This window comes from Camelina sativa, chromosome 11, assembly GCF_030686135.1.
Source record: "Camelina sativa cultivar CO46 ecotype springtype chromosome 11, ASM3068613v1".
Classification (NCBI taxonomy): Eukaryota; Viridiplantae; Streptophyta; class Magnoliopsida; order Brassicales; family Brassicaceae; genus Camelina; species Camelina sativa.
This window is the reverse complement of record NC_141890.1, coordinates 47,197,429-47,220,837: the sequence shown is the minus strand read 5'-3', so window position 1 is coordinate 47,220,837 and position 23,409 is coordinate 47,197,429. Positions and strand designations below refer to the sequence as shown.

General features: G+C 36.0%; 6 protein-coding genes, 2 long non-coding RNA genes and 2 other non-coding genes across 15 annotated transcripts; 2 read left to right on the top strand and 8 right to left on the bottom strand.

Annotated features, from left to right (window-relative positions):
• Positions 1 to 4,329: 4,329 nt before the first annotated feature.
• On the bottom strand, positions 4,330 to 7,727 carry LOC104726524 (oxysterol-binding protein-related protein 3C). Its single transcript, XM_087474200.1, has 10 exons — positions 7,357 to 7,727; positions 6,853 to 6,949; positions 6,639 to 6,755; positions 6,474 to 6,546; positions 6,255 to 6,373; positions 6,031 to 6,152; positions 5,597 to 5,773; positions 5,341 to 5,485; positions 5,033 to 5,211; positions 4,330 to 4,786 (listed from the first exon to the last, which is right to left on the bottom strand). Exons 1-10 carry the CDS (start codon positions 7,455 to 7,457, stop codon positions 4,537 to 4,539), a joined length of 1,380 nt encoding a protein of 459 aa, XP_087330326.1. The 5' UTR covers positions 7,458 to 7,727; the 3' UTR covers positions 4,330 to 4,536.
• A 315-nt stretch (positions 7,728 to 8,042) lies between these two features.
• LOC104726522 (uncharacterized) lies at positions 8,043 to 9,571 on the top strand. The gene is made up of 4 exons (XM_010445393.3): positions 8,043 to 8,513; positions 8,835 to 8,938; positions 9,117 to 9,246; positions 9,345 to 9,571. Exons 1-4 carry the CDS (start codon positions 8,379 to 8,381, stop codon positions 9,381 to 9,383), a joined length of 408 nt encoding a protein of 135 aa, XP_010443695.1. The 5' UTR covers positions 8,043 to 8,378; the 3' UTR covers positions 9,384 to 9,571.
• LOC104726523 (uncharacterized) lies at positions 9,532 to 11,874 on the bottom strand. The gene is made up of 7 exons (XM_010445394.3): positions 11,476 to 11,874; positions 11,129 to 11,191; positions 10,944 to 11,030; positions 10,257 to 10,500; positions 10,099 to 10,172; positions 9,904 to 10,002; positions 9,532 to 9,741 (listed from the first exon to the last, which is right to left on the bottom strand). The coding sequence occupies exons 1-7, from the start codon at positions 11,710 to 11,712 to the stop codon at positions 9,649 to 9,651; spliced, it is 897 nt and encodes a 298-aa protein (XP_010443696.2). The 5' UTR covers positions 11,713 to 11,874; the 3' UTR covers positions 9,532 to 9,648.
• A 146-nt stretch (positions 11,875 to 12,020) lies between these two features.
• On the bottom strand, positions 12,021 to 12,092 carry TRNAG-UCC (transfer RNA glycine (anticodon UCC)). The gene has a single exon. It is a non-coding gene; the product is annotated as a tRNA-Gly (tRNA).
• Positions 12,093 to 12,205: 113 nt separating this feature from the next.
• Positions 12,206 to 15,206, bottom strand: LOC104726521 (protein INVOLVED IN DE NOVO 2-like). Of its 4 annotated transcripts, none has more exons than XM_010445391.3 (8): positions 15,089 to 15,206; positions 14,181 to 14,527; positions 13,794 to 14,084; positions 13,511 to 13,692; positions 13,364 to 13,432; positions 12,986 to 13,267; positions 12,682 to 12,906; positions 12,206 to 12,586 (listed from the first exon to the last, which is right to left on the bottom strand). In XM_010445391.3, the coding sequence occupies exons 2-8, from the start codon at positions 14,518 to 14,520 to the stop codon at positions 12,329 to 12,331; spliced, it is 1,647 nt and encodes a 548-aa protein (XP_010443693.2). In that variant the 5' UTR covers positions 14,521 to 14,527; positions 15,089 to 15,206; the 3' UTR covers positions 12,206 to 12,328. The 4 variants fall into 4 exon arrangements, with proteins under 4 accessions (XP_010443693.2, XP_087330325.1, XP_010443692.2 ...); XM_087474199.1 differs by having other exon boundaries at positions 13,364 to 13,423; XM_010445390.3 differs by having other exon boundaries at positions 14,976 to 15,125.
• A 586-nt stretch (positions 15,207 to 15,792) lies between these two features.
• LOC147935531 (uncharacterized) lies at positions 15,793 to 17,302 on the bottom strand. Its single transcript, XR_015571900.1, has 2 exons — positions 17,060 to 17,302; positions 15,793 to 16,384 (listed from the first exon to the last, which is right to left on the bottom strand). It is a non-coding gene; the product is annotated as an uncharacterized LOC147935531 (long non-coding RNA).
• Positions 17,303 to 17,718: 416 nt separating this feature from the next.
• On the bottom strand, positions 17,719 to 17,790 carry TRNAG-UCC (transfer RNA glycine (anticodon UCC)). The gene has a single exon. It is a non-coding gene; the product is annotated as a tRNA-Gly (tRNA).
• A 176-nt stretch (positions 17,791 to 17,966) lies between these two features.
• LOC104726519 (methyl-CpG-binding domain-containing protein 6-like) lies at positions 17,967 to 19,928 on the bottom strand. Its single transcript, XM_087474198.1, has 3 exons — positions 19,419 to 19,928; positions 18,563 to 18,685; positions 17,967 to 18,482 (listed from the first exon to the last, which is right to left on the bottom strand). Exons 1-3 carry the CDS (start codon positions 19,749 to 19,751, stop codon positions 18,225 to 18,227), a joined length of 714 nt encoding a protein of 237 aa, XP_087330324.1. The 5' UTR covers positions 19,752 to 19,928; the 3' UTR covers positions 17,967 to 18,224.
• Positions 19,919 to 22,178, bottom strand: LOC104763578 (actin-12). 3 transcript variants are annotated; one of them, XM_087474195.1, is made up of 5 exons: positions 21,828 to 22,178; positions 21,623 to 21,696; positions 21,146 to 21,539; positions 20,426 to 21,039; positions 19,919 to 20,295 (listed from the first exon to the last, which is right to left on the bottom strand). In XM_087474195.1, exons 2-5 carry the CDS (start codon positions 21,680 to 21,682, stop codon positions 20,230 to 20,232), a joined length of 1,134 nt encoding a protein of 377 aa, XP_087330321.1. In that variant the 5' UTR covers positions 21,683 to 21,696; positions 21,828 to 22,178; the 3' UTR covers positions 19,919 to 20,229. The 3 variants fall into 3 exon arrangements, with proteins under 3 accessions (XP_087330321.1, XP_087330323.1, XP_087330322.1); XM_087474197.1 differs by having other exon boundaries at positions 21,623 to 21,739; positions 21,828 to 21,893; XM_087474196.1 differs by having other exon boundaries at positions 21,623 to 21,692; positions 21,828 to 21,893.
• LOC147935530 (uncharacterized) lies at positions 22,109 to 23,315 on the top strand. The gene is made up of 2 exons (XR_015571899.1): positions 22,109 to 22,769; positions 22,992 to 23,315. It is a non-coding gene; the product is annotated as an uncharacterized LOC147935530 (long non-coding RNA).
• Positions 23,316 to 23,409: the final 94 nt, after the last annotated feature.

The window sequence follows — 23,409 nt, the reverse complement described above, 5'->3', positions numbered from 1 at the left end:
GCATCACATGGTTGGGAGATTCATCATCTCGATGTTAAAACAGCTTTTCTTCATGGAGAAATTAAGGAAACTGTTTATGTCTCTCAACCAGAGAGATTTGAGATAAGAGGAAAAGAAGGGAAACTTTACAAACTTAATAAAGTCTTGTATGGCTTAAGACAAGCACCAAGAGTTTGGAATAACAAGCTCAATCACATTCTGCAGGAACTCAAGTTTGTAAAGTGTTCAAAGGAACCTTTTGTTTATCGAAAATACATTGGGGCTGATCTTCTAATCATAGGTGTGTATGTTGACAACTTATTCATCACAGGGACAAGTTTGGTTGTGATTAACAAATTTAAGGAGGAGATGGGTTCTAAATTTGAAATGAGTGATCTTGGAAAACTGACATACTACCTTGGGATGCAAGTGGATCAACACCAAGATGGAATCACGTTAAGCCAAGCTTGATATGCTAACAAGATCTTGGAGGAGACAAGAATGTTAAAGTGTAACTCGGTTCTTATACCAATGGAACCAGAGCTAAAGATGTCAAAGGCTGAAAAAGAGAAAGAGATTAATGCGACAACATATCGAAAGAATGTAGGATGTCTGCGATATCTGCTACACACACGGTCGGATTTATCTTATTGCGTAGGGATACTCAGTCGTTATATGCAGAGTCCAAGGGAGTCGCATGGAGTGGCTATGAAACAATGTCTACGATATCTCAGGGGAACTACGAACATTGATCTGTCTTATGGTTGAAAGAAGATGCCACGGCTAATTGGTTATAACGACAATAGCCATAACATTGATGCAGACGATGGAAGGAGTACATCAGGACACATTTTTTATCTTGGGGATAGTCCTATCACTTGGTGCTCGCTGAAACAGGATGTAGTGATTCTTTCTTCTTGTGAAGCGGAGTTCATGGCTGGAACAGAGGCGGCAAAACAAGCTGTTTGGTTGCAGGATTTGATGGTTGAGATCACTGGAGCTGAGGAAGAAAAAGTTATTCTCCGGATTGATAATCAATCGGCGATTGCTCTCACAAAGAACCCTGTTTTTCATTAGAGAAACAAGCATATACATAGGCGTTATCACTTCATACGAGAACGTGTTGAGAGTGGACAAATCAAGGTTGAGCATGTACCGGGAACAGAGCAAAGAGCGGATATACTTATAAAGGCCTTAGATAAAAACAAGTTTAGAATAATGAGAGACCTCTTGAGAGTTCAAGATTTGTCAAAACAGAGTTTCAAGCTTAAGGAGGAGACTGTTGGGATAAGCTTGATGGAAGCTTGAGTTGGAAGTTAGTTCTAGTCCTACTATAATTGGGTTTATTAGAGAGATAAGGATCAAGTGTATTAGGAGATATCTAATATGTGTGATTCCTAGTAGGATTAGGATTAGCAAAGTCTTATATAAGGATGTGTTGAGTTGTGACACAACTTATGAGTTAGAGATTGAGAGTTTAAGAGAGAAACCAAAGTTTTGAGTTATTTTCTTTGGTATTAATAAAGAGAGTTATTCTTTATTTGAGTTCTTAAACTATCTCTTGAATCTTTACATAGAAGCAGCAGTCTCAGCGGCTAACTCATCGAGTTGAGTAGTGGTAACGCCTTTGAAGACACCAGCACAGACTTTCTGAGCGAAGAGGACAGGGTCACAATGATCAATACTAAAACCATAGCTAAGCTTCCTTAGCCGCGCAATGATTTTATCGAAGCGAACAGTTTCTTTCTTCCCGTCACATTTCACTACATACATTTTTTATTTTTCTCTCTATGAGGAATTCTATCGAACAGTTGTTAAGTGTCTCTGGTGATGATGAAGGAGAGAAGAAGAGGAAACCTGTAGACATTCCAATTGCCCAGAGAAAAACGTCAGAGGAAGCCTAGTAGTAACTGAAAATCCTTTAAAAAACTACCTTAGAAGGTGTGATTTTATTAGACTTATTTTTCAACTAAAAAACAGAAAAAAAAATCTCATAGAATCATGCAAAGTATCAGTTTTTTAAAAAGTTGTGAAATTTTGAATAACAGTAGATTTCAAGTAAGTTTTATAAATCATTGATTGAATAACAAAAGATTTTAGAGTAGTTTAAATAAGTTTACATAAATTCAAGTTGAATAACATAGGATTTTTAAAATCATCAATTGAATAACATAGGATTTTAAAAATACTATAAAATCTTATAAAATACCAAGTTCAATACCCCTCGAAGTTGACACTAGATATGTATATGGTGGTATAATTTAGGGAATTTTGCACCCACACCCACTTTCTCCAAAACTATTTACAACTACACCTACTTTCTACTACTCATATACTTTTCTCAAGTTTAATTACCTATTATCCCTCACTCCTTCTAACCCCTTCTATTCTCTCTCTCTCTCTCCTCTCTCTCTCTCCACATCAGATTTTAATTTCATAATTTAGTAATTAACAAAAAAATTCAAAAACAAAATAAGAAAACGGTCACAATTTATTTTGAAAAAACCAGATATCTTATTTACCGTAAAAACAATTATTAATTTTTATTTCCCAAAATATATTAAAACAAATAATATTTATGCTATAAAATCATAATTACTCTACCGCACCTCTCATGATCTTAGTTAAAAGAGTCCTAAAATCACTCTCAATTAAACAACTCATGAATCTAAATTTTACGTGTTCCACCATATATTTTCACAAAAATATTTTAAATTTATTAGTTACAAATTATTTGTTATCCAAACTTATTAATTACTGTAAAAAAAACTATTCGTCAAAAACTATTAGAGATCCGATAAAAATAAAATCATGTTAATTGATACGTTTCTTTTCCTAAAAAAAGACATGTACAATGCTAAAAAAAAGAAATAAAAGTAAAAAAAAGAGCATGTTCTTTCTGTTTTACAAAACAAACAAAAAATCGAATTACACATTTAAGAAAAAATAAAGTAAAAAAAAACAAAAAAAACATAATATATTAACGAGAAATTAATAACTTATGTTAAGCTATCTGAAAATAATAAACAAGTTACTAATTTTTGTAATTAAATTTTTTAAATTTAACTCCTACACGATGATGAAAAAACTACTTTCTATGATCTTTCTGCTAACTTCCCCCACTATCTTTTTATTTCTTCCCACAATAACAATACTATACCTGCAGAACATGAATGAACAAAACACCAATGATATCCATGCTACCATGTACACATGGTTATCATTTGTAGCGATCAAACTAAACTAAATGATATCCCACAATAACAATACTATACCTACAGAATATGAATGAACAAAACACCAATAATATCTATGCTACCATGTACACATGGTTATCATTTGTAGCGATCAAACTAAACTAAATGATATCATAGCAGAAGAAAGTATGTGCTCATGTCCAACAAACATATGTCAACAAATTAGGGTTAATGAACATGTGGTCAAAGTTAAGTGGATGGACTTGGATGGAAATCATGAATCTTAATGTATGAATATACTTTGTTACTGCCGCACATTCCGAACTGGTGGTGGAAAAGAAAATAACCTTAAAAAAATTTACTTTGTTTTAAATGAATCCATGGAGACCTATCTATAATTTATTTATCCACTAAACTTTGTTTATTTTTCTTTTTAAGTTAAGGTCCGTAACTAATCATCATAAGCTTTTTTTTTATGTTCTTTGAGTTTTGGGTAACAAATGAACCTTGCAAAAAGATCATAACATAACATAATACTGCAATTGATTAACCACTTATTATTGAACATTTGTTCAATGACAAATGGATACTGTATAATCTAAAAATTCATAAAAAATATAGCAATATGTATCTTAAAATGTAGAAAATATATAATCATAACATATTATATATAAATAAATAGATAATTTGTTTTATGAGAACCATTTAAAGTGTTAACAACAATAAAAAAAAGAGAAAAAAAGAGAAAAGAAAGAGAGAAAAAAGAAAGGGGCATTGCCATAAAAAATGACACCTAAGCAAAGAAAACTTGAAAAAGTATAGGAATTGAAAAAGTGTAGGAAGAGAAAATATAAGAAAAGTAGAAAGTAGGTGAAAGTGAAAGAAGATGGAGATAAAGTAGGTGTGGGTGTAAATGTCTCGATAATTTATATAAATAAATACTGTTTCGACGTAACCACTAGTGATTGTTTGAACATTATATTATTCAATAAAAGCAAATACTCCTTTCATCATCAATATAATCCAAAATTAGCATCTTCCAAAATTGCATACACATATTTTTTTATTGATTATTAAAAATTTAAAACTAAAAAACAGTAAAAAGGAAGAGATAAGTAAAGGTGGACAAAAGAAATGGTGTATGTAAAGTAAAGGTCACAAATCTGATATCTCTATTATTAACATAACAAACATAATTTCTTCTGATTCGAAGTAGGAAACAAAGATACAATTGAGTCAGAAACACAAATCTTATGTTTTATCACTCAAAACACAATCTAATCAGATCTTTCACCCTGAAACAAAGTTAAAAACGACAAGGAACTCACTATAGAGACATATTAACCTTATAAGAGTTACCTCATTCGGTTGATATATTACCATATTGCCAAGGATTAAACTCGATCGATTTGAGGTCCGTTTCATTGGAGGCACTGCTTGAGCTCCCTGCTGTGTCTCGGTGTTCCGTGTACTTCCCGTTGTATTGGTATACTTCAATATCTCCCCATGGAGTAGATGTGATCTCATCCGTTAGATCGAACCATCTTGGAGTGAACTTCTGTCCCTTTGCCTCTCGGGTCCTCTTTTCAGCCCTTTGTCTCTCCTCAAGGCTGAGATAAAAAGACAGCACGTAGAACCTCATGAGCATAACATTGATGTTTTCTATAATCTAACACACAATCATTCTCAAGGTATCTTTCCTAGTTTGAAAAATATGATCAGTTTTGGCCAATGCAGGTGTAGAATGTCGTGGAATCATCATGTACTTGTTCCATGATGGAGATAAATTCTATGGGAATAACGGGAAGTAAAAAGACTTAACATTGTGACAAAGAAGGAAGAAAAGATGAAGAAACCTGTGCTTCTCTGCACCAGCTTTAGAAAGGTCGCCCTGCTCAAGAGCATATCTATCAGGACGGAGACGTGAGTCTGAAGCCAAGAGCTTAGCAGGCGCAGTGTCGAAACTGTTTATCTTGTGAGCAAAGTGAGTGTACTGAAATTTGTCGTTTTTGGGGACATCAGCCAAATGCCACACCTGAAGAAAGCGAGAAAAGGATAAGTGAATGCTACAGACCCAAACAGTGTTGGTCAATATCCCAAGCTTGCAAAGTATTATCACACAGAACCTAGCAAAGTCCAGTGAAAAAGAAAAGAAACGACATACCTCTTTCAGCTCTGTGCCTGGAAGGGGTTCCCCTTCGGCATCACAAGGTTGGTAGCTCATTTTCTCATTCCATTTTCCTGTCATCATGATTTTAGGTTCTTCTGCTGCGCTGTAAACGTAGCCATCAACTTCATAGCGGCCAGAACTGAAATCAAGGTAGCAAATACCAATCAATAAGCATGTCAAGATTACAGGACAAGATAGAATAAACAGAGTATTACGAAATAATAAGATGAAGCAATGTCTTGTCAATTACCCAAACCATCCACATGGCTGAAAATAAAGTACAACTTTGTCTCCAGTGGTTAAATTTGTCATGATCATTTCCCCAGGTGAGTCAACCCAGGTTCGTCCAAATATTAAATTGTGAATCTTAGTTGGAGGCGGGACCAAATCCAGAACCACACCAGCTTTTTTGAGGGTTACACGTGTTCTGCAAGCCAATCGACCGACTGCATGAGCTTAGATGAAAATATGAGTCATACAATATACTAGCACAGTGGTTACACAACAATCTCTTGTATCTCTTTCGTTAAAACATTATGGTCAGATTCCTCCGTTTCATCGCAGACAGAAGTTAACGCACTATGAAAAGGAAAGAGTACATGAAGCAAACAGTTTCTTCCTAAATGAAGAGGGCCTTTACCAAAGTGAGAGAGAGAAGTAGATCATAGATAAGAGAAAACTTACCTTCCAACAGGGTAAACATCAACAGAGTTACCCAAAAGTTTAGTTTTCAACTTTGATACGATGTCGTAAGTGAAGTGCTCGTTCTCTGCGTGACCAGCACTCATTGGGGGATGATGGCTAACCTGAAATAACAAAGTAACTTATTATAATGAATCAAAATAGACAACTTCTTGTGAATTAGTCATTCTCAAATATGCGAATAACAATGAAGTGTATAGCTGTACCTGCTCAGAAAGAAAAGAAATTCCACCATAGTTGGCCATCTCATATGTCTCCCCAAGAATAGGATTGAAAGGCTTCCAAGTTCGTTGGAAGGCAAAGTAAACAGATATAGCCCATGATGCTGAATAAAAATTCACATACAACCACAAGAAAAAGCAAAACTCTTAACTTACATGTTACAAAGTAGGAAGTCAATACAAGTTTTTAATGTAAATACTTACAGGCATATACTAAACGTACGTATGGATCCTCGCATTCATCTGCTTGATCCAACAAGTGGGAATACTCCAGTATCTGTGATAAATTTGCAAATGGTATACAGTACACACAAAAAAAAAGACACAAACAAAACTTACAAACACACGGCAATCAGATACAACACTAACCTCAGCCATCTTCTGGAGCATAGTCATTGGCTCAAATATAACAACAGGAAGAGTCACCATTGACGTAATATCCGAACCTATATATTTCTGCATCATCTTCCAGTAACTATCTCGTTCCTATTAAGCACAAACGATAAGTTTCTCTCCAGGTAAGTTAAAGTAAACATGAGGAACTTAAGGAGAAGAATCAAGACACCATTGGCGATCACTTTACCTCGTCCTTCCACCTTCCTTTCTGAGCTTCCTCTTCAGCATCTTCCTTGCCACCTTCTGGATTAATGACCTCAACTCCTTCATTACTTGGTGGTAACCTGAAAAGAAATTGCATCGAACAAGCCATTAGCAAAATCCAATCAAGAAGATCTTCAGAGTACCATAACACACAAATCACTGAAACTAGGCCATAGCCTATAAAGAAAAAATAACAAACTTTGATCTGTTCTGTTGAATGACTTGTGTGAAGAATTAATAATAGAAATATTCATGTTTGTAATATAAAATTCAACAAAAAAAATGAAACACCTATTATAGCCATCACACCAAGATTCGATAACACAAAACTAAAGAAGAAAATACAGAGTAGTACACAATCACAGATATATACAGAGTATTACACAAATCACAACGCAAAGCTTTCATCTTTACACATAAAAACAAGAGCTTTCAAGTGAGATTCAGATTAGATAAGAAACAAGAGTAAGTTCAAAAAGAAACTGACCCGTCGACGGATCTCGAGGACATGGCGCTACCGAACATGGAGAAGCCAGAAGTCATGGCGGCGAAGAAGCCCTTGTTCTCGTTCTTCTTTGGACTCCCCATATTTTTCAAAAACGGATCGCTGTGAAAAAAACCCTTATTGAGTAATCTCAGAGAATTTTTCGATCAAACGTCTTCTTCAATCAATTCAATTCAGAGAGACAAGTCTCGGAGAAGCTTCCACAGGGAGGGAGACTAAACAAAAGAAGGAGAAATGGGTTCGATCTGTAGTTTCTATAAATATGGAGGACTTAATACTATAAATTCTTATAAATAATTAATTAAGGAACAAGAGCAAATTATACTTAAATTTTATTTTTCAAGCTTACCAGTGTGGATAAAACCTGTTTTACACAAAATTTATTTAATTGAGGCGAGACCTTTTTAATATATTTGCACAAAATGTTGTAAGATTTCAAACTATATATTTTTGTAACTATAGTTTAAAATTATAATACTAACCAACAACTATATTAATCTTTTAATAAATATATAATAATTCAGCTGAACAAATTTATTGACGTGTGTATTTTTCTGATAATTTTTTTTTCAAAATTTGATTCCAAAGTTGGAATTTGAAAAATTCTTGTTTAAGGAACATACCATATGATATAAATTGCGATATTTTGAGGCATCAGATCCAAAATTGTCACAAAAGCTTCTAAATTATAATTAGTGGACTTATATATAAATTTTCTTTTGTTAAATAAATGTTAACAATGGGATCAAATATTTTATTTTAATTGTCAATCTTATAAATCACAGTCTGAATTATAGTCTCTTGGATCCAAAAACAAGAACGAGAGAGCACTTTACTTTACAGTTTTAATAATAATCTCACGACTCAGCCACTTTTTGTTCACTTTAAGACTAATTCCTGAACCCTAATTTGTTTAGTTCTTCTTCTTCTTCTTCGTTGTCCAAAGGGTTTCAGATTCTCTCTCGATATCCAAAGTTTCGAGTTTTTGGTTTGTAAAATCGAGGATGAGAGAATCGAAATCTGCCAAGTTGAATCAGCTACAACAACAACAACAACAACAACAAGACAGTCACCAGGATGTTCACTTGTCTCCATCGACATTAGCGAAATTGTTCGATCCCGATGCTTCTTGGGACAAGGTACTTCAAAACAACAACACTTCTTCTTCTTTTTTTTCTTCTTCCTCCGTCGTGTTCGGCAGCAATCTCGCAAGCTCCTTTGACTTTTTTTTTTTTTTTTTTTTTTTTGTTGATGATGAAAATTTGAGTCCTTATTGTAATTGATTAAGCTTCGTAGTCGATCTTACTGAACCAAGTAAGAAAAATCGATACTTGATCCGATCTTGCAGTTCAATTTGTGAAATTGAGCTCTCTTGCAGTTTTTTTCTTTTTTTTTTTTTTACTTTTGAATTGGAATATGGTTTATTGATGATGATGATGTTGATGATGATGATGATGCAGGATCAATTGGGAGATGTGTTGCATTGGATTAGACAAGTGGTTGGATTGATCTGTGGATTGTTATGGGGCTCTATTCCTCTTGTTGGAGGCATTTGGATCATTCTGTAAGTCTTCGTTCTACGCACTTTTATACTAACTTAAAGGTCACAACTGTTTCATTAGCATATGTGAAGGAGAAATTGGGATGTTCCTTAGAGCGTTTTTTGATCACATTGCGTTTAATGCCTCCCATGGTTAGCAAACCTTTGCGATGTGATGGACTAATGATGGGGTTTTTTGCAGGTTTTTAGCAATATCCTCAGGGATCGTTTACGGTTACTATGCAATGATTCTCAAGGTTGATGAAGAAGATTTCGGAGGCCACGCAGCTTTACTCCAAGAGGGTCTCTTTGCCTCACTTACTCTCTTTTTGGTATGTTTGTTTTTCATCTCTAACAGTACAAACTCCTTCTTTAACTGCATTTTTTTAAAGGTTTAACAAAAGAATTATGTTTCATGTTCTGTCTTCAGCTCGCATGGATTCTTGTCTATAGCTTGGCACACTTCTGAAAAAAGAAAGCTGAGCAACATTCTTTTTCACTCAGCAGCGAATTGCTCGTTCTTTATTACCTTCCAACCTTTGGAACGAATCTCTGTTTTTTAAGTTTTGTTTTCGTGTAAACTATATGAAGAAGATAAGGCTACCAGAGACAAAAGGTTATAGTAACAATTTTATGAATCTTTTGAATGTTACAAAATCTTTCTATTATCCCTTTTTACAATACACATTTGAGTAGAAACCATTCCCAAAAAAATCTTTCTTCTTTTGTCAGAATTATGTAAATTTGGAACGTCGATCTCTCCTTGGCCGTGAAACAAGGTATATCCGGCCGTAAACCCATTTTCTACCCAATGGTGATGCAGATTTCTGAAGCAGTAAGAATAAACCAAACAATCAATCAATTTTTAGCTACAGAGGACTATCAAGGCAGTGATTTGTTCACATTCAAACCAAAGCAATCGGCTTTCTACATGTGAATGCAAATGGAGTTGCAAATGAAGCAAAATAAGGGACACGTGGTAATTTTACCTCCACTTTAGTACGGAACTCAAGGGTGCACTCACAAACATGACAGTCAGCTTTGTGAGCTGATCGGTTTGATTGATCGGATCTCACGAATGCAAAGACCTACACAAATTCATCAAACTCAAATGTAACAAGAACTGAAGACACAAAGATCTTGTCATTTTGTTGCAGCAGAAGAACTACGAGCAAAGATCTGACCTCTTCCCCGCAATTTGGGCAGTCTCCTCTTAGAGCCGTTAAGTCATTTCTCCATAACCCTTTAAGTACTCTTACTGCAGACAACATTCTTTATCTCAGTAGAAGCAAATGATAGCTATTACCAGATTATAGGTAAAATCTTGTTTGCATTCTAGTACCTGCAGAAGAAGCAATCGGATATCCAAGAGCAGGTCCTAGCACGGTGAGAAGGATGCCGTTCATCTTTGACAAAAGAGGCACAGAAGATGACAATTGGCCACTATAGACAAGCCCTGAGTCAAACGGATCTCCTCCATAGACTAGGCCGAGGCCATAGAACGTGGGCAAAACGCAAGCCGAGCTACCAAATAAGAAAATCAAGATCCATATGGTAGCTAACAGAACAACTTGTGATGCATCATCCTGTCCTACAAGGATTTATCTCAACATCAACCCTTGACAAAAACATTGTTCACCAACAAAACAATGATCCTATAGTTGTGAAGCAATGTCTTCCCCTCTATGACAAGTGGTAAACGCATATGGAAAAGCAAACAGATAAGTTTCTCAAGAGAGAAACACTGACCAAGAAAACTTAACAATGCATAAACTTGTTGGTTCGAGAAAGATGCGAGTGAAATCTCAAACTCAGGCAATATTCAGGGAACTATATCACTGTAAGGATCTTATGTCTCTAAAGCAACTACCTACCTTGAGAACACAATTGACCTTGTAAAGCTATCATTAAACAAATCCAAATCTCAAGGATTGGTAAAATTGCAAATTCCATAATATGGTCAAACTGACAAATTTTGGCCCCATCTGTTTCACATGATAATTTGGAAACATGAATAACGACATTGTACCTCTGCATCAGCATATGTTGACTGCCGCAAGAGGCTGCACCGAGGGTACTTGACAACAGATTTCGAACCATACCACCGCAACTTTAGCTGCAACAGTTGCAGAAAGCAAGTCCAACATCAGTTAGCTTCAAACTATATTCACCTTAAGTAAATAAATAAGAAGCATATACTCACGGTTATCATACCTCAACTCTGTCAAACATGTCGTCAACTATTAAAGGCTTGCCATTGTAATACGCATCCTTAGCCTATAAACAGTATCATAAAGCAGACTTCAACATCCATAGATTTAAGCCAACAAGATCAATCAATATGACTATACTCAACAGTTTCACCACAACTCACATATTTCATAAGATTCAATTAAGAATCCAAGAACTAAGTACTGTCACAGACTCACTCACAGGTTCAAAAGAAGCAAAATTTAGGATTAAAAACATGATATTATCAATTTCTGAGTAATACAGACACACTCCATAACCACAGAGACGAATTCGAAGAATCAAAAAACAAAATTTTAAGTAAGGCGTACTTGGCGATAAAGAGCTTCAAGAGTTTCTTTGCGAGCTGAATCAATCGGACCAACGAAGATACAAGAAGGACCTTCCTCGCGAGTTGTAGGTGCGGTTAAACCACCACCGTGGCCACGAGTTCTAGTAGAGATCCGAACAGAGAAAGGAACACCAGCTCGATTAATCAACCTGGAAAGCTCAACAATCGAAGAAGAACCAATGAGGCGAGGCCTAATCGAAGTGCAAGTCCCCGCCATGATGAACCACCAACAAAATCAAAATATCAAAATATCTTCTGTTCTTCTGATTCGCCGGAAACAAAAAAAAATGAAAAGACAAAGAGACAAAGCGTGTGGTCGGAGACGGTTGTGCCGAGTGAGTTTGTGGCCACACGTTACGGTTCGGCGCGTGCACGCAACATACTACATTTAGTACGTTTCTGTGATTAATGGATAAAAAATTATATGATTTGACGAGAATGCCCTTCAGAGCGGTGATTCGGTTTTTGGCGGGTTTATATATCGAAACGACATCGTTTGCAAACAACGATAGCTGCAAAAAAGAATGCGTCTACCGGGAGTCGAACCCGGGTCTATTGCTTGGAAGGCAATTATCCTAACCGTTGGACTACAGACGCTTCTTGCTTGATGATGTCTATTTTTAATATTCTAGTCTATTAACTAAAGCAACCGATTAAGACTCGATTAATCACATCACATCAAATCAAACAACACAATGACACATCACACATTCATAAGTTGTTTCTGGATTTAAACCATTGAAGAAACAAACCCAATTCGGTTCAACAAGTTTGAAAACCAAGCACAGTTTTATAGTAGTAGCAAAGTAGCAAACCTAATTCAAACTGATAGATTAAACAAAAAAGAGAGGCCTCTTTCGCTTGTTCTTCATAGCAGCAAGACTCGACCTTATCTTCAAAATCACGTCTGTTACTTCCCCCATCGTTGCCTTCCGGTTTTCCTCATAGTTCCAAAGCTCGACAATCACATAGCCGCCACTCGCGTTGTGTTCCTCAATCTCTAGTTTTGCTCTTACCACTTCATTATGAACTTCTTCACCGTACTTGCTCTTCAGCTTACGAAGCTTCTCATCGTTTTTATCCACCACTCTCTACATTTCACATTTGGATTCTTGAGATAATTTGTAAAACAAAAAAAAAGATCTTTTGAGATTTGAAAGTAGAGTCCTAAGTTAAAAGTCCAAACCTTTGCTGTTCCATCAGACTCTTCGATTTTAAATGGACTCCATTGCCCATCTCCTATGTTTGCTTCCCACACTGAACACAACTGCATAGCCTTAACCTCTGCTCTTGATCTTGGAACTTTAAATTTCTTCATCACAGCAGGTAAGAACGGTTCAGGGTTTAATTGCCCCATTCTTTTCACTCTTGTCTTCTCTCCCTTCATCAATTCTTCATTCGCATTCCATAGCTGCTCATCAAAGTAATACCGCAAGTTAAAAGAGCAAGCCAAAGACTTTGGAACATAGAGATTTAGAAGGTTTTGGCACCTGTATCATCTCTTTACGAGCTTCTTGATACTCATCGTTGGTCGCACGCTCTTTTTGTGTCAGAGCCATCATTTTCTCATGGAGAGCTGTTTCTCGAGCCTCAAGCTCAATCTGAGTTCTGGCAATGTTCTCCACAATATCTCCATCTCCATCACTCCCCACCATATGCTTCATTACATTGGTCGCACCTTTCAGCTTCTCTATCTCCAACTCCAGCTCTTGCGTTTTATTTAGCTTTGCTTCCATTTCCATTATCCTTTGATGAAGCTTCTCCTTCTCTTTCTGCAAAAAAATTATGTTTGAGAGACTCAAAAATTGAACATGGAAGCTTAGTTGTTACTTGTTGATGAATATAATACAGTCCATCTAAACAACTACCTGGTGCTTTTTTGCAAGTTTCATAGCTTCCTCATTTGCTTCATTCTGCTCCCACATAGCCTTTTGATTCTACAAACAACAACAAAAAGGTGACAGATAAGTGTCTTTCTGATCATTTCGTTATAATCTACAAGAATGCATAATCACCAGTTCTCTTTCGAGTCTGGATCTTCTCATCTCTTCTTCGTTTATGTATGCACGTTGCTCGATCTGTTTTGCACGCTCCTCCAGCATCTCCCTCTTTGCCTCTAGCTCTGCCATAGACTTCTCATGTCCTCCCAGAATCTGATCATACAAACCTTGCATACTCGTTTGCATCTTCTCAATCCCTTCTCATGTCAAGAAGACACACAAACAAACCAAAATGCACTCAGCAAGAAAACACAAACAGATTAATGTTTTAAAAGCTTAAATGAGATGTTTCTTTTACCTTCTTGGTAGGTTTTGTTCAAAAGAACGTTATGCAATTCCAAACTCTCCAAACAACGGGTTGTCTCATCAACTTTCTTCTCAAGCTCTTCCTTACATTTCTTCTTCATCTTAATGGACTCAGACATGCTCTCAACGAGGTGAACCATTTTCCTCTCGTCTTCTTCCTGAAGCTGCGAGATACTTTTCAGATCTCTCTTCTTCTTAACATTCTTTCCAACAATATCACTTCGACTATAATCTTCCTCTCTCGCAACCCATCCATAAAGCTGATCATCTCTAAAGCGAATACCTTTTTTATCAAAGAAAGAGAACTCATTGTCAAGAAATCAATCAAATATAATTATGAAACCAAAAACACTAAAAAAACTCTGAAACAAGCTTTTACCTTTATCGCAATCTCTCTTCCCATGATGGTCTGACTGAAAACTCCTTTCAAACTCCATGGCGCATTCAAATCCTTTAAAATCTTTAGCGAATTCAACCAAAGCATAACCAGAATGACCCTTGAAATCCCAAATGGGTTGAACTCTTGTTGGATTAAACCCTTTCACAGTCAGCTCGTCACGCAACACTGAACCGCTTTTCCCTACTCTCCGACCAGATGGTTCAACCTCCGTTGGAATGTTGGCTACAAGACCAACCCATGGCCACACAAATTTATCTTCAGAACAGTCCTTGTCTGAATCTTCAACCGGAAATTTCTGCTTTTGTTGATTCTTCTCCATCTTAAAGCTGCAACAAAGAAGATTATCAAATGAGATCTCATCTCCACAAACCATAATGATCAAACACAGGAAACATAATATAGAGAAGATCCATGGATTAAGCTGCTGAAAAGTCACGTTTTTGAACAACCTCACAAAGGAGGAAAGAAAGACACAACCTTTTTGGGTTTTATCAGGAAGAAAAAAACATAGAGAGAAATGTATGATTCACAGTTAAAAAAAGGTCAAGTTCTTAGATAACATACAGGAAACTTAAAATCGAAGTAGGTTACAAAAAAAAATGTAACTTGATGTGAAGAACCCAGGAAAAACCCACTCTTTTTTTTTTTTCGGGGTTTTATCAGGAAAAATCAGAATGAAGAGTAGTTCATGGCTGATGTTAGTGAAAAAACCATTTCTTTGTAACACCCAGATGCTAGAAATTGAAGAAAACACAGAGATAAGGGATTTCATACGTGTACGGATGAAGAACCGAAACTTTTTTTTTTTCAGGCTTTTAGACGATTCAAATTCCCAAAAAAAAAAAAAAAATGAGAGTCGAAATGATAGTAAATAAAAAAGCAGAGACCTTTTTTTTTCTGTTTTCCTGTGTTATTCTGCTTGGTGGAGTCGGTCACAAAAATAGCGTGTTATGTAGTTTTCTCTCTCAAATTTGCTTTTGAAGAGACAGAGCGTCGAGAGAGTTGACTCAGCAGTGGCAATACTGTAAATTTGGGAAACAGAGAGGGTAGAATATAATCGAAAACCAACAAACGTAAAAACCAATCCTTTTCACTTTTTATTCAAAACCTTGGGGCACAAGACTAAAACGGAAGTCTCTGGTACACGGAGAAGGTTAGACTATCCTCATTAGTGTGTTTCTTAGATGTTTCTTAAGGCAATTTTTAATAATAAAAAGGGAAGAAGAAATTTTGTTAAGAGAAAAGGAAATTTTTGTTGATTATTGGTAGAACCAAGTTAAGGTGTTTCTTAGTAATAAATATAGTAAAATAATAATTAATAACTTAAAATATTCGAAATTATTTTATATATCATAGAAACATAACACACAACATGAAATAAAAACATAACACACATTATGAAATAAAACATAGAAACATATTTAATTAAACATGAAACATATTTAATCCCCAAATTTAGTCCATAAATGTTCAACTAAATCATGAATATCATGGTTATCAAAAAAACAATATCATGTGAACGAATCACATGTGAACGACTGATGGTTATTGAACGAGTAGGAAAAAAACAATATCATGTGAACGAAACCAGTCTCAAACCATTCTCAAACAATATCATGTGAACGAGTAGTCAAACAATATCATGTGAACGAGTAGTCATTATACCAGTCTCAAACATATTAAACGACACCATAGTGTCTTTGAAGCTAAATAAACTGCCCTACTTAAACATAATCAGACCTAATACAGCAACTAAACATAATAAGACACCAAGAACCAATTCCAAACTGAATGTAAACCCTCTGTTCTTCGTATTCAACTCAGCAACAAGCTTCTCTAGCTTGTTGATCTTCTCATCAGTTTCATTCTTCAGGTGTTTGATCTCGTTCAGCTCAGTTTTATAGTGAGTAAGAGTATCTACCTTTGATGCAACCTTTCTATAGTTTGTTTCAGTTGCTCTCATCTCCTCCATCACCGCAACATCCCACCACTTCCATATATAGCACTCCCCATCGTCTCTGTTCCCACAAGAGAAGAACTTTCTTCCTGGATCCCAACTCAGGTTCACTCTCTGCATAGTTGTAAGCAGTTGACTCGGATGGCTGGCTAGATTCTTCGTCAACCAGATAACCATTACATTCAGATGACGACGGCTGGCTATAGCTATATCGCCCCATGTGTTCCTTGTTCAGTTAACAAAAGCATTAGACAAACAACTTATAATTAGCCATTCGTTTAAAACTAATAATCAGAAACTTATAATTAGTCATTCGTTTAAAAGAAATAAGTACACAAAAGTAGATAAACACATCAACTTATAATTAGACATTCGTTTACACATCAACCGAAACAATTTACAGATTGATTATGAACCACATAGGCTGGTTATGAACCACATAGGCTGGTTTACAGAGTTTGAATAGAAACAAGAATCAATACAACCAAACAAAGTCCGATACATATCCAAAACAATGAAACTATAACTCATAATACTCATAAAGCACGCGGACTATTACATAGATCAACTCATAACACTCATAAAACAAACACAATATCTCAGAATGAACCAACCATCTAACCAAATACAGAGTTCAACACTCTTGACTAATCGGATCATATGCATCATTTCTCACTTTTTTATTTACTTCCAAGCAGACTTATATGGACTCAAAACCCATGAAATTTAAACAAAAACGAATCCTATATCCATGATTTATAAACATACAAAACAAACAATTGATGAAACTCTTCTAACTCGCAAATAAAACCGGCATACAAACAAAATACATAAATAAATTAAGATTGAGTCATTTTTCAAATAAACAATCAGCAATTACTCGACATGCAAGAGCAATTACCTGACGCAATCGAAGTGCTTGAATCTTCCCCAAATATTAGGGTTTTGACAGATCGATCTTCACCGGAATCAAATGCCGTCTGCTTCACCGGAACCAAATCGACGCCGAATCCATGGAGAATCAGACGTGGGAATCAATTGGAAGAGAAGAAAAAAGTCTATTGGAAGAGAAGAAAAAAATCAATGGGAATCGCCGATTTTGTCGACAGAGAGAGATAGAAGAGAGAACAAACGAAAATGAAAGAGAAATGCCAAAACCAATTTACCCCATTAATCTCATTTCACCATTCATATCGCGCCACTTGTCCACCAAAAAACGTTTCTTTTGCTCCTAAAATTAGAATCGTTTCTTTCAATCCTTAGCTTTTGTTTCATTAATAATTAATATCTATACCTAAGAAATTTCTTAAGAAACATCTAAGGACTACCAATGAGGATAGTCTTAGAAGTCCAAGAATTACTAATTTAGATGATAGGAGAGAGCTCCAATAAACCTTTTCAGTTTTCAATAATTTATTGCAGATAATAAATTGGACTGGAAATAGTTACAAACTTAAAAGCAACATTGAATGGACACCATGTAGTCATCATTTATTGAAATCTCTGTTTTCCTTTTGACTGGACACTGTTTGTGTGGTTAAAAATTAAAATAAAAATCAATGCGTCTGCCGGGAGTCGAACCCGGGTCTATTGCTTGGAAGGCAATTATCCTAACCGTTGGACTACAGACGCTTCATGCCTTTAAAGGCATTTTATTTTATATAGTTTTACGTATTACGTGCCTTTTTGCATTGCCATGCCAATTCGCCATTAGTTCTTGAGAAGAGGACATAAACGTTATAAAATAAAAGCTACGATACTTTCCTACAAACAAGTTAAAAAAAAAACTTTGGATCAGAGAAAAAAAATGCTCCATATCAAAATGTCCGATTAAGAAAAAGCTTATCTAGGTACGACACGTCTTCATATTCATCAGTCAAAAAAGCAAATGGCTATCACGTTCCAAACGCAGATATGCATATCCCATTATCATATTCTTCCTAAAAACGCTAAAAAAAAGAATTAGAGTACACATGAGTTGATGAATGAAGACTACTTAACAAGCATCTATTTATCTTACAATAGATGCAACTATCCAAATTTCTCCCACCATGTAGTCATAGTCTTCACAACGACAGTTTGCTTGGGTTCCGGTTTGTGATAAAGGTAAACGCAGTGCTCCAATTTTGTCTGACTGAGTCTTGAACCTTGACGTCCCCAATAATAGGTGTCCACGCTTCTTCTCTGGTGTTTCCCATTGACCAGCTTACCTTCTCTGGTGGATTCTTAAAATCAAAGTCCAATGGCGGGGGTGGTGCTGGTCCTGCTGGAGGCTCTTTAACTTTCCTGCTGGCTCTATTGCTACTTCCCTGGCCTTCAAAATGCTGCAAAACACAAGATTTAATAGGTATCACGGCTTTGCAACAGGCAGTAAAAGGTTTAAACTTTAAAGAAGTTAACTCACGTCTGAATTGAAATCAGTATTTTCTGCTTTCTTGGCTCCTTTCTTAGAGGTTCCATGTTCTAAGTAGTAGAGTACCTCAGTCCTGGACCGAAACTTACGGCCTGTATTTGGTTCGTAATAGTACTGCAAAACAGGAGAAGACAATGTTTATAAGTGTCTACATATCAATATCTACACATGACATATTAGCATCAGAGTATAAGAAACTACCAAAACATCATCTCTTCAATCACAGTATATACCAAACCAAACCATTTAAATCCACCAGTAAGGCAAACTAACATTAATCACAATGATAATGTGTCTGAACATTAACAAAACTAAGCAGAACCAACCACATCATTTCACTACAACATTACACTTGACATGACATATTAGCATCAGAGTATAAGAAACTACCAAAACTTCATCTCTTCAATCACAATAAATACCAAACCAAACCATTGAAATCCACCAGATAAGGCAAACTAACATTAATCACACTGATAAAGTGTATGATCATTAACATAAACTAAGCAAAACCAACGACATCATTTCACAACAACATTACACTTGACACTACTTAAAGGCAAGATTTTTATTCACTGAATCTAAGCCATAGTTCCATATGACCATATCATTTCCCTACAAAATTATACTTGACACTACTTAAAGGCAAGATTTTTTTATTCACACACTCTAATCCATAGTTCCATACGATTAAGAACCACATGAATTGATCTAAAGAACATTGCTGCAGCGATGAATCTAAACCAAAGAGAACAACATCAATCTAAGAATCCCACAATCTATAAATTCCAAGCAAACAAAGCAGCTCAAACTAAATAGAGAAAGATGGGATATTTTTATTACTAACCTTATCAACCGAACCAGCTGTAGCACCAGAGGTTCGAACCTTATCTTCAACTCTCCAACCAGAAGGCAACCAATTATCCCCAGGCGCCGCACGTTTCCGCGACTTCGATTCCGCCTGGTGACCCGAACTATCCAGCGATGGATTCATCTGATCCGTACCGTTAGCCATCCCAATGCGTACGCTCTCTCCCGAACCAGAAACTCCGATTCCTCCCTGAATCGATCGCCGCTTCGCACTATTACCTAGGGTTCCGTCACCGGCGGAGGAGGAGATGAAGGCTCCGGAAGCGAGAAGTGGATCGGGAGGATAATCGCCGGGCGCAGAATCTGACATACGAATTAGGGATTGGATTTGTATTCTTCACCCAATTGAGAGCAATGAGATTCCAAAAAGGCAACAATCTCGAGAAATTATTCTGTTTCTGGGGGTTTTCAATTCGGTTCGGTTAAACCGAAATTACAATTTAGCTAAACCATCATCCTATTCTATCATTACGCCAATTTTATTAGTTTAAATAACAAATCTTATAATTAAATTAATTTGTTTATAATACAATGGGAGTGAAAAGGTTATGAAACAAGAGTATGCTTAGTTGAAAAATTAACAATAGAGAGACTATTCAAAAAAAAAAAAAAAAAACCAATGTGTCTTGTATACCAATTGGTATGCGTAATTAATAACTCTTTTTAGTGCTTTCTTTGAGTTTTAGATGCTTCAAATAAAAATTACAAAGAGACAATTTGAGTGAAGAAATATGTTGAAAAAAAATGCAAAAAAAAATACTCAAATTTGGTGATTCCAGGAATTGTGATTAGAAGCACTTCCTATGCACAATTGATGGTCCAGATTCATCGTACTCTGCTTTTGCAATCCACATCTGTCATATTTTCAAACACATAACAAACTTATATCAAAGACACAAAAAAAAAAAAAAAAAAGGTTTATAATAAGATGTTTGTGTTAAGAGTAAAGACAAAAATGTTATTTAAGATGATGTTTAATTTCACCTGCTGGAAAGTGCTGAGTGAAGCCAATATAGAGCCACCGATCCACACACTGTACTTCCTCTCAGGTGGAGCGACAACCTTAATCTTCATACTACTCGGAGCCAAAGCCGTAATCTCTTTGCTCATTCTATCACCAATCCCACCAAACATTGTTGTTCCACCACTTAGCACAATGTTTCCATACAAATCTTTCCTAATATCCACATCACATTTCATGATAGAGTTATATGTGGTTTCATGTATTCCTGGATTTTCCATTCCGATCATTGACGGCTGGAACAGAACTTCAGGGCACCGGAACCTCTCTGCTCCAATGGTTATCACTTGTCCGTCGGGAAGCTCGAAGCTTTTCTCGACGGACGAGCTTGTCTTCGATGTCTCTAGCTCTTGCTCGTAGTCTAGAGCTATGTAAGAGAGCTTCTCTTTCATGTCTCTGACGATTTCACGCTCAGCAGTTGTGGTGAAGGAGTAGCCACGCTCTGTCAGGATTTTCATGAGGTGGTCCGTGAGGTCACGACCAGCTAGGTCAAGACGTAGGATTGCGTGTGGAAGTGCGTAACCTTCGTAGATAGGTACCGTGTGGCTCACACCATCTCCAGAGTCCAAAACAATACCTAACCAACAATTTTGCAAAATGACCAATCAGGACTGTCCATAAAACCATAACCAAACTAAACTGATTTTTTATGACCAATTAGGGTTGTCCATTGTGTTACTGACCAGTTGTACGACCACTGGCATAGAGTGAGAGAACAGCTTGAATGGCAACATACATAGCAGGAGTGTTGAACGTCTCAAACATGATCTGAGTCATCTTCTCACGGTTAGCTTTTGGGTTGAGAGGAGCTTCGGTTAAGAGAACCGGATGTTCTTCAGGGGCAACACGAAGCTCATTGTAGAAAGTGTGATGCCAAATCTTCTCCATGTCATCCCAATTGTTAACAATTCCATGCTCAATTGGATACTTGAGAGTCAAGATACCACGTTTTGACTGAGCCTCGTCTCCAACATAAGCATCCTTTTGTCCCATCCCAACCATCACACCCGTGTGGCGTGGACGTCCTACAATGCTCGGGAAAACCGCTCTTGGCGCATCGTCACCCGCAAATCCAGCCTTAACCGGACAAAGAGATTTGAATTGAGTATTTTGTGGCATAGTTTCGTGAGTATTTTGTGGCATTTAGAGAGAAACTGTACCTTAACCATTCCAGTTCCATTATCACAAACAAGCGGTTGAATGTCTTCACCGTCCGCCATTCTTCAATATCTATCTGATATATGAATCAAGACTATATGAACATGGCCTTACACATTCTAGTTTCAATTTTTCTTGTCATTTTCCATGTAAATAAATCGAAATCGTTACCAAGAAACAATGGAAATTGGTAATAATAATAATCACCTGGTGAATTTAACGAGAAATTGGATCTTGAAACGCCCCGACCTTTTGAATGGGTTCAAAATTTCTGAATAAAAGGAAACGAGCTTTGCTTTATATCGCTCGACTGTAAACAGATCGTGGCCGTTAGTTTTTCGCTGGAGCCTATATGTAAGAGAGTTACGACATGTGTCCACCTATTTTTGGTAACCTGACCGAAAATTATGGGTTTGGTCATGGTTCGCCGGAAGAATCGTTACTGATTTGGGCTTCTAAATTATGGATCATTGAACTTTTTTACAACTATGCATAATTTGATCGGTGTGGCTTTGTTATGCTTATGCATGGTGACGAGTGACGACGTTCATGACTCTCATTTTTTTTCTTTTTCTTTTCGACACATTTCTGAGTCTCATTAAATATCATCTTCTTCGTAGGTGGAATTTTTTTTTTTGGGTGCGACAACATATGATTTTGAAACAACTACTAGCATATTTACTTAAAGTAACATTTACATCAAAAAAAAAAAAAAAAAAAAAAAAAAAAAAAAACAGGCTAAATATTAAGTTTAGCAGGTAAGATTAGGAATAGGAATTAATTTAATGTTTTTTTTTCAACCGTATGTAACTTTCTTATTTATCTTGAGTGCTTCTGAACCCTTTGCCCCACTCCAGAAGAAATATGTCGATTGTTATGTCTATCAATGAAGCACCAATATATCATACTCAATCCCGAAAGATACTTAAAGATTCAACATAGAGAAAAAGTAAGATTATAAAAACTTATAACAGAAAAAAAGAATAATATTAGGGGGAGACATGGCCATTTTGCTGGACAAGATACTGGGCGGAGATTGAGAAAATGGTGTAATGATGATAAGATGTGGGGAAGCAACATAATTAAGCATGAGCATGAGATGTTTCGTATGAGAGTGCGTCTTCTGTATTTCGTATTATTATACGATTGGTATGATCTCTTTTCCCGTCCTTTTAATAAAAATATACCAATCATAGTTTATAAATGTGCATCTACTATCAAAGGATGCATTTGCTACAAATTTGACTTTTTAGTTAACAACAAAAAGTGTTAAGTAGTACTAGTAATTATTTTTTGAATAGTTTAATGAGTATTTGTGTATATGCAATTATGCATGGCAGTTAAAATTGTGATTTTGTTTTTGAGAATCAGGGGGATGGATTAAAACTAAAAATGAAAAATAAGGGTTATGGAACAAACCTCAAGAAATAAGAAACTTAGGATGCGGTGAAACCCAAGCAATCTCAAATGGACCCCCGGCCCCGCACACCCCAGCATGGAGACATATTTGACATCTTTCCAATTATTGTTTTTTCCATAAATTATTATTTTTATAAAGTTTGTTACTAGAAAATAAAATTCCAAATAAGTTTTGGTGTCCACATTTCCTTACAAAATTTCGTTGGATATTATTATTTTTTTTTTTTGTAAAACTGTGAATTTTTATTTAAAGAAATTCAATTGTAGTGATTACAATAGCTTTAGTACTAGGAATAGCCTTTGCCATAAAAAAAAAAAAAAAGACAAAGGGTATTAAGTCCGGAGAGTAACTCCAAGAAACGTTGACTTC

Coding starts and splice junctions, on each gene's coding strand:
- LOC104726523 (XM_010445394.3), bottom strand. CDS start 11,712: ATGGCGGGGACTTGCACTTCGATTAGGCCTCGCCTCATTGGTTCTTCT. Junction 11,192..11,475: donor TTGAAGCTCTTTATCGCCAA/GTACGCCTTACT, acceptor TACTGTTTATAG/GCTAAGGATGCGTATTACAA. Junction 10,003..10,098: donor GCCCAAATTGCGGGGAAGAG/GTCAGATCTTTG, acceptor GAATTTGTGTAG/GTCTTTGCATTCGTGAGATC.
- LOC104726522 (XM_010445393.3), top strand. CDS start 8,379: ATGAGAGAATCGAAATCTGCCAAGTTGAATCAGCTACAACAACAACAA. Junction 8,514..8,834: donor CCGATGCTTCTTGGGACAAG/GTACTTCAAAAC, acceptor ATGATGATGCAG/GATCAATTGGGAGATGTGTT. Junction 9,247..9,344: donor CCTCACTTACTCTCTTTTTG/GTATGTTTGTTT, acceptor TTCTGTCTTCAG/CTCGCATGGATTCTTGTCTA.
- LOC104726524 (XM_087474200.1), bottom strand. CDS start 7,457: ATGGGGAGTCCAAAGAAGAACGAGAACAAGGGCTTCTTCGCCGCCATG. Junction 6,756..6,852: donor AAGGAAGGTGGAAGGACGAG/GTAAAGTGATCG, acceptor TGTGCTTAATAG/GAACGAGATAGTTACTGGAA. Junction 6,374..6,473: donor CGTACGTTTAGTATATGCCT/GTAAGTATTTAC, acceptor ATTTTTATTCAG/CATCATGGGCTATATCTGTT.
- LOC104763578 (XM_087474195.1), bottom strand. CDS start 21,682: ATGGCGGACGGTGAAGACATTCAACCGCTTGTTTGTGATAATGGAACT. Junction 21,540..21,622: donor ATGGAACTGGAATGGTTAAG/GTACAGTTTCTC, acceptor TGTCCGGTTAAG/GCTGGATTTGCGGGTGACGA. Junction 21,040..21,145: donor TGCCAGTGGTCGTACAACTG/GTCAGTAACACA, acceptor ATTGTTGGTTAG/GTATTGTTTTGGACTCTGGA.
- LOC104726519 (XM_087474198.1), bottom strand. CDS start 19,751: ATGTCAGATTCTGCGCCCGGCGATTATCCTCCCGATCCACTTCTCGCT. Junction 18,686..19,418: donor CAGCTGGTTCGGTTGATAAG/GTTAGTAATAAA, acceptor CCTGTTTTGCAG/TACTATTACGAACCAAATAC. Junction 18,483..18,562: donor ATACTGATTTCAATTCAGAC/GTGAGTTAACTT, acceptor TGTGTTTTGCAG/CATTTTGAAGGCCAGGGAAG.
- LOC104726521 (XM_010445391.3), bottom strand. CDS start 14,520: ATGGAGAAGAATCAACAAAAGCAGAAATTTCCGGTTGAAGATTCAGAC. Junction 13,693..13,793: donor GAACAAAACCTACCAAGAAG/GTAAAAGAAACA, acceptor TGACATGAGAAG/GGATTGAGAAGATGCAAACG. Junction 13,433..13,510: donor CCAGACTCGAAAGAGAACTG/GTGATTATGCAT, acceptor TGTTGTTTGTAG/AATCAAAAGGCTATGTGGGA.